Below are 7,296 nucleotides of genomic sequence, written 5' to 3'. Positions count from 1 at the left end.
CCAGTCACGCTCTCTCTCTCAGTGCTCCGACCCTGTGCCTCCTCGCTCTGGGCAGCACTTCCCCAACCAGTCCTGAGGTCCCCCCTGTCCCCCTCAGAGCACGGCCCTGTCCCCCACCATGGGAGCAACAGGGCCCCAGTGGCCCATGCAGGCTTGAGCCCCGGGCCGGGCTGTCCCATGAGGATGGACGCACAGGTTCAAACAGAGTCCACAAGGTGTGATGCTGCAAGTGTGTTTATGAAGAGTGTCCAGCCCGAGGAGCGGCTTAGCGCAGGCTGAGCCAGTGTGAGACAGGGCCGTGCCTGTCACCTGAGACCCAGTGCTGTGCTGAGTCCTGAGCCGGCCAAGGGGCTGCGCCGAGCTCCTGAGCCCCGGAGCTTGTTCTGGCGCTGAGTCCACCTCCTCTCAGGGAGGCCATGGCCAAGAGGAGTGGGCGGGGGTGAGGCCAGGCAGGAGCGAGGGCCAGAGGACGTGAGGGTGTCACTGGGGAGGCCTGGGCCCCTGATCCTGGCTCTCCCCGGACTCTGCCTCCCGTGATGTGGGCGCTTGGCACTGCAGGCCCTGGCAGCCACACTCCTCCACCTGGGTATAGCTGAAGGCCCGGGTGGAGCCGTCCGCACAGCGCAGCGTCACCGTCCTGCTCGAGGTCCGCTGCTCCTGGCAGCAGCGGCACCTGTGCTCCACAGCGTTGGCCTCCAGGGAGTACCTGCGGGCACAGCTGTCAGTCCCTGCCACCCACCACTGCCCGCACAGCTGCTCTGGGTTGCACTGCTGCCAGCTCTTGCCACTGTGACATCCCACAAGCCACAGGGGGTGACCGAGCAGGAAAGCGGGTGCTGCTCTGAGCCCACACCAGGCTGGACCCTCCTGCCCTGCGGCGCCCTCTGCCCACCCTCATGCACCCGTCTGCCCCCCAGGCCTGACCACACCCACCCCAGTGCACAGGGACTCCCAGGGCGGGGAGGGGCCATACTTGGAGGTGCTCTCCCCACAGATGCCCTCACAGTAGGCGAGGCGCACAGGCGTGGCAGAGCTGCAGTTTTGGTGCTGGAGGACTTGCTCGCGGTGGCGCAGGGTGCAGGGCCCTGGGGGAGCACAGACGTGTTTCCCAGGTCTCGGGGGCAGGGTCACCCTCCGCCCCCACAGTCATGACACTTACATTCTTGGGGCTGCACAGTCGGCACTTGTGGACAGAGGAGGCAGCAGCCATCCTGGCTCAGCTGGGCCTGGGCCTGTGCCAAAAACCAGCTGGTCAGTGCCAGGGAGGCCACCCACGGGGGTGGGGTGGGATCCGGCTCTGAGATGGTGGGGGTCTCATGGAGGGTGGCAGGGCCACGGTCCCGTGGGAGGGCAAGTGGCACGTTGGACACTCCCCAGGAGGGGACAGGGCAGGGGCCCACAGGAGGGGAGGGCGGAGCCCTGGCAGGGCAGCTCACCCGAGGACAGCTGAGAGGGGGACACTCCCTCTTCACTGTCACCACCTCCAGCTGGTCTTGAAACCGCTCACACGTGTGCTGCACACAGGGGTTGCCAGGGTCGGACCAGGACTCGCCAGGCTGGAAGGAGCCGGATGGCAGGGTGAGCCTTCCTGGCACCCACCGCTGCCGGGCCAAGCCCTGCCCACCCAGGGTGAGGGCCTTGGCCACACGGCCTCCACTCCCACAGCTCCAGGAGGGCAGCCCTGTCCAGCTGCGGGAGTCCGCCCTCGCTCAGCCGCATCTACTCACATTGAGAAGGTGGGCCGGCTCGCCAGTGCCGTTCAGGGCTACAACGCAGGCCTTCTGGATGCACTCGCCGCAGCACTGCCCATGGCGGGGCTGGTACCCGAAGCCCTGTGTGGAGTGGGGGATGCCTGGCCTGAGCTCGGGGGACACCAGGGGTGGGGTGGGCGGGGCTGGCACTCACCATGGGGCAGTGGGTGTTGCAGATCTTGGTCTCGCAGCTGACCACGAAACTGTTCCACTTGGGGCCACTGGGCACCTCACAGCGGCAGGTCTCACACAGGCTGGAGGACACCACAGCGCCAGGCTGGGTGGGCAGGGTGGGCCTCCGTGAGCTGGGCCGGGGCCGGGAGAGTCCACCCTCTCCCACCAGCCAGACATCCCAGCCACCCCCAGGCTGACCGCATCCGGGGGTGGCCCTTGCTGTTTCCTCCTGGTACAACAGCCCTCAGGGTGCCCAAAGGTCACTAGGGGCCCAGCTGGGATGACCAAAACTCTGAACTGGTACAACCAGGAAGCCATAGGTGGCAGCCGCTGGGCTCAGGGCCCTGGGGACAAGGGACTTTAGGATGTTGTGTCCCCTGTGTAGCTCTGGGAGGGGTCGGCACCAGGGACTCAGAGCTCAGGGCCACCCAAATGTGCCAAGGCCCCCTGACCCCAGGGCCCTTGGGCTGGCTCACCTGGTAGAGGGTCCCATTGATGCTGCACGCCACCCAGCCTGTGGGAGACAAGAGGCTGCACCCGCCCTGCGCCACCCACTTGGCCCCGCCCACCTGTCCCCTCCTCAGGTGCTCCACAGCCTCATCCCAGCCAGGATGGGACACTCACTGCAGTTCTGGCTCGGGCAGCAGGCTCCCTCCTCATGGATCAGGACCGGGTGGGAGCCCCTGGGACAGGCCTGGAGCTTGGGGCAGTAGCTGGAGTTGCACACTGTGCAGGGAGGGACACCATCAGGGGCCAGGCCACTTCACACACACTGTCCCTGGGGTCACTGGGAGCAAGGAGACACAGCCCCCCCACTTGAAGGGCCTAGCCTTACCGCAGCTGTACTGGGGACAGCACTGGCCTGCCCTGGGGAGAGTGGATACTGACACGAAGCCAGGCGTGTGGCAGGCAGGTGGCGGGGGGCAGGCCTTCTGTTGGCAGGTCATGGACTTTGTCAGCGGGTCGCAGACACACTCCTGGCAGTCCTTGCTGATAACCTGGCCCGGCTGTGGGGAGGACACATGAGCCTTCAGGTTGACTGTGTGGATGGGATAGCTGCAGCCAGACTGACACACAGAGGCACGGGGCAGGATCCAGGCAGCTGGGTCCAGAAGGCAGCTGGTTCCAGAGCTGGGGGAAGAGGCCCCAGGAGTGGTAGGGCACAGCCAGAGGGACTCAGCACCCACAACAAGAGGCAGCAAGGAGGACTGTGGGGCAGTGCCTTCCTGGGCCCCACAGGGAACCAAGTCCCCACCGGGCTCCACATCGGCTTTCCAGGGACCTGGGTGTAGGAGCCCAAGAAGCCACCATCCACACTCACCTGAACCGGCTCCCCATGGGGCCCAGGGCAGCCTGCAGGGAGAGACCAAGGTCATGGGCCATGGGGGTGGGTGGGTGGAAGCCCCAGCCCGAGGCCCAGGACATACTGGGGCAGTCTTCTGGCACGCAGACGAGGGCGCTGTCGCTGAAAAGCTTCAGGTTGTCCGGGCAGAAGCAGCCTTCTGTGATGCGGCTGGCCTCAGGGAGGGCCCTGGGGGAGGGAGGTTTGGTGTGTGCCCTGTCCCCACAGGGTGGGTCGGGGTGGCGGGTGGGTGGGGTGCGTGGAACATACAGGGAGCTGGCGTTGTCACTCCTATAGCAGTAGGGCGGGTCAGACAGGCCACAGGGCTGGTACACCTTGTCCGAAGGGCAGGGAAACGCTGCAAGGGGACCCAAAGGGCCAGCTCAGTCCAGGCCTCTGGGCTCCCTGGGCCCTGATTGCCACTGAGCCCCAACACCCTCACAGGAACTTTTGGGCGCTGCCCATGGCCATTGATAGGCCCAGGCTCCACAACCCAGACCACTTGCACCCAGCTGCCCAGGGCCACAGAGTCCCCAACCTGGCGCCCTCCCTTCTCCTGGGAGCCCACTGGGCTCTGCCCTGGGCAGCCCTCTTCCCTCTCTTCCTCCTCCTGCAGGCCAGATTGTCTCCAGCTGGGCACTCACGGCATGAGTCATTAGTGTGAGCCCTCCAGTCCACACACACGCCCTCAGCTGCGCACAGTGAGGCATACAGCTCCAGGCCGGAACACACCACCTCCACCTCCGTCTCATGGCAGTGGTCAAAGACACAGCCCTCAAAGAACGGCAGTGGCTCGATCACAGAGTGGCAGAGCTCAAAGACCCTGTGGAGGCAGGATATCGTGGTAAGCGCAGCCCTGTCTGTCTCTCTTGGCCACTGCCAGGCCCGCCGTGGAGCTTCCAGGCCTGGGACCTTGGAGGGGCAGCGGGTCTCTGCCCATGGAGGTAGGGGCTGTCAAGCACACTCTGCAGAGCCGTAGACGCTCCCTGCTGAACAAACTGGGTGTTGCCTAGTGAAGGGCCTTCGGGCTGAGCCGCTGGCTGGGTCAGCTGTGCATGGCCCCCATGGGGGTGCAGAGCTGGAGTCCCCGCCGCCATCAAGGGCAACTTACTTGCTCAAGATCAACTCGCAGATGGGCGATGATGGACACAGGGTGCTCTGGGGGTGGGTGGGTGCCGAGGGGCCCAATGGCGCAGACGTGGGTGTTGGGGGAGGCCCTCGGCAGAAGGCCTGCTGGGGGGTGTCCACCCTCCAGTGCCTGGACATCTCCGAGCAGGAGGTAGCCAGTGCTCCCCCAGGCATCCGGCACTCGTCCTTCTTGTCATTGGTGCAGGTGCCTGGGGAAGAGGATGGGTGAGCCGGCTGGGCAGGCACACGAGGCAGGGCCCTCGCCCAGTGCCCGCAGCACCACAGTGGCTCACCACACTGGCCCTCGGTGTTGTTGGCAAACTTGCTGAAGGGCACCTCCACCGAGAAGATGAGCCCTGAGAACATGACCTGCACACCCAGCTCGCGGATGCTCACGTACATCTTTATTCCCACACGGGACACGGCAATGCCGTTCTTCTGGAAGCCGGGGCTGACCACCTCGCCGTTGAAGAGGATCTGCAGGGGCGTGGCCAAGGGTCAGTACCCCCCGCAGCCCCGGCGCCCATCCTGCCACACCACAGCCTCACCTGGTTGGTCATGGCCCCACCGACCAGCCTGCGGGTCAGCACCACCCGGTCCCCGTGGTACTCGACAATGATGGACTGTGGACAGGACACCCTGTCCTCCACGTCGCAGAAGTCGTTGTCCACCAGCACGCGGAAGTGGCCGAACACCGGCACAATCTGCTGCACCAGCACGTAGGTGCAGTCATCCAGGAAGGTGTAGTAGGTGCCGTCAAAGGTGATGTAGTGAGGGTCGCCCCAGCCGCTGCACACGCCTGCAGGCCGGATAGCCACGGTGAGGCGGGACCGAAGCCCTCCCCCCCCAGAAGGCCGATCCTCCCCACACCGTCGCTCACACTGGCACTGGTAGTGCTTGCAACAGCCATCTGCGTCGGCCACCTTCAGGGCCGGGTAGCCATTGGCGCACAATGGTGGTGTCAGCTCCGGGCACAGGCGTGGGCTCAAGGAGACAATGTTGTCACCCTTGCAGGTGGCTTGGGAGCAATTGGGCATCTCCCAGGTCTCGTCTTTCTGTAGAGGCCAAGACAGCAGCGTCTGAGCCACCCACAACCCCCGGAGTCCACAGGGAGGGTGGCTGTCCTGGTGCCCAGCCAGGCCAGCAGGCAGAGGCACTGCTGAGGGAGCTGCCCCTCGCCCCTTGCCCCCCACCCAGGCCCATCTCACTGTGCCTCCATCATGGTGTCTGCCACCTGCTTGGACCCCATCATCCCACCGGCTGCAGACACTCCCTCCAAACCCGGGAGATGGCCACAGCAGCCACCTCCCAGCTTGGACCCTTCTGTGATGTGCTGGCCTGTGGACCCAGACAGGCAGGAAGGTTACCTTTCTTTGAGGGACCACATTTAGGCAGGCGTCCGAGGAGCTGGTCGGGGTTACGGGCGGAGTTGGTGTGGGGGCTGTGGTGAGGGGTGGGCAGGTGGGGTCCACGCCCCTGATCACATGGCAGTCCCAGCTGCACAGCGCATGGTAACAGTGGCCGTCAAGGTCTCTCTGGTGGTATATGGTCAACCCTGTAGACAGGGATGCAGGGTAGTGAATAGGACCCACAGGGAAGAGATACCCCCTGCAGGCCAGCCAGCAACCTGCACAGAGCCAATATCTGTCAGTGGCACAGGGCTCAAACAAGGCTGACGGTCACACAAGGCCACGAGAACAGCTGACCACACCCATCACACCCAGTCTTTCCTCCCAGTGCACAAGGACCCACTTACCTGCGGGGTACAGCTGGCCAGACACATGGCAGAAACAGTTGGAGGACGACGGGACCACAGAGCTGGAGGACACCGTTGAAGACAGGGCTGAAGACAAGGTCTCAATGTGGGAGGTCACTGTGGAGGTCACTGTGGTTGAGGGGCATCCATCAGGCATGCGGCAGCAGAGCACACGCACCTCGTAGTCCAGGCACAGCCCCTCGGGCCCTTGCTGGTCACGGTTGTGACACACCAGGCCCACATCTCGGTCGCACTGCACCACCTGGCCCAGGATGGCGATGGGGACCTCGGGGTGGCTCTGGGCACGGCACTGCAGCCTTGTGACCTCCTCAGGCTGGTGGCAGATGCTGTGTCCCCTCTGGAGGATGTGGCTGTAGGTCTCCAGGTCCCCACCATGGGGCCCAGGCTCAGGTGAGTCCACATCTAGCCAGGGGGTCCAGGTGCACTGGGGCTTGCAGCCTGTGGTCCCGGATGATGAGGTAGAGGCTGTGAACTTGTGGCGGGAGGGGGATCCAGACACAGAGGTGGTGCTGGTGTGGATCTTGGGTGTGGAGGAGGCTGCATGGCCAGAGGTGGAGCTGGGTTTTTGAGTGGAGATTGAGTTGGTTGTGTGCACAGAGGTTGAGCTGATTCTCGTGGTGGAGGCTGAGCTGGTTCCTGTCATGGGTGAGGGGGTTGAACTGGTTCCTGTCATGGATGAGGGGGTCGAACTGGTTGTTGTCCGAGTTGAGGGGGTCGAGCTGGTTCCCATCGTGGTTGAGGGGGCTGAGCTGGTTTTTGTCATGGTTGAGGAGGTTGAACTGGTTCCTGTTGTGGTTTTGGGGGTTGAGCTGGTTCCTGTGGTGGTTGAGGGAGTCGAGCTGGTTCCTGTCGTTGTTGAGGGGGTTGAGGTGGTTCCTGTTGTGGTTGAGGAAGTCGAGCTGGTTGTTGTCATGGTTGAGGGAGTTGAGCTGGTTCTTGTTGTGGTTTTGGGGGTCGAACTGGTTCCTGTGGTGGTTGAGGGAGTCGAGCTGGTTGCTGTCATTGTTGAGGGTGTTGAGCTGGTTCCTGTCGTGGTTGAGGGGGTTGAGGTGGTTCCTGTCGTTGTTGAGGGGGTTGAGGTGGTTCCTGTGGTGGTTGCGGGGGTCGAGCTGGTTGTTGCTGTG

At 64.2% G+C, this 7,296-nt stretch overlaps 1 protein-coding gene across 1 annotated transcript in view; it reads right to left on the bottom strand.

Annotated features, from left to right (window-relative positions):
• Positions 1-336: 336 nt before the first annotated feature.
• Muc5ac (mucin 5AC, oligomeric mucus/gel-forming) overlaps positions 337-7,296 on the bottom strand; it is a 47,491-nt gene continuing 40,531 nt past the window's right edge. The window contains exons 41-59 of the mRNA XM_033764765.1: positions 6,152-6,610; positions 5,763-5,950; positions 5,276-5,450; positions 4,944-5,194; positions 4,689-4,872; positions 4,379-4,604; positions 3,912-4,090; positions 3,538-3,625; positions 3,353-3,456; positions 3,247-3,278; positions 2,761-2,932; positions 2,550-2,651; positions 2,402-2,439; positions 1,906-2,028; positions 1,728-1,832; positions 1,437-1,556; positions 1,160-1,232; positions 974-1,085; positions 337-706 (exon numbers count right to left, since the gene is read on the bottom strand). Coding sequence (XP_033620656.1) covers positions 481-706; positions 974-1,085; positions 1,160-1,232; positions 1,437-1,556; positions 1,728-1,832; positions 1,906-2,028; positions 2,402-2,439; positions 2,550-2,651; positions 2,761-2,932; positions 3,247-3,278; positions 3,353-3,456; positions 3,538-3,625; positions 3,912-4,090; positions 4,379-4,604; positions 4,689-4,872; positions 4,944-5,194; positions 5,276-5,450; positions 5,763-5,950; positions 6,152-6,610 — 2,957 coding nt within the window. The 3' untranslated portion in view covers positions 337-480. The remainder of the gene's footprint in view (positions 707-973; positions 1,086-1,159; positions 1,233-1,436; positions 1,557-1,727; positions 1,833-1,905; positions 2,029-2,401; positions 2,440-2,549; positions 2,652-2,760; positions 2,933-3,246; positions 3,279-3,352; positions 3,457-3,537; positions 3,626-3,911; positions 4,091-4,378; positions 4,605-4,688; positions 4,873-4,943; positions 5,195-5,275; positions 5,451-5,762; positions 5,951-6,151; positions 6,611-7,296) is intronic.

This window comes from Fukomys damarensis, unplaced genomic scaffold (genome assembly GCF_012274545.1).
Source record: "Fukomys damarensis isolate Sample0158 unplaced genomic scaffold, DMR_v1.0_HiC HiC_scaffold_16, whole genome shotgun sequence".
Classification (NCBI taxonomy): Eukaryota; Metazoa; Chordata; class Mammalia; order Rodentia; family Bathyergidae; genus Fukomys; species Fukomys damarensis.
This window is presented reverse-complemented; position numbering and strand designations above follow the sequence as displayed.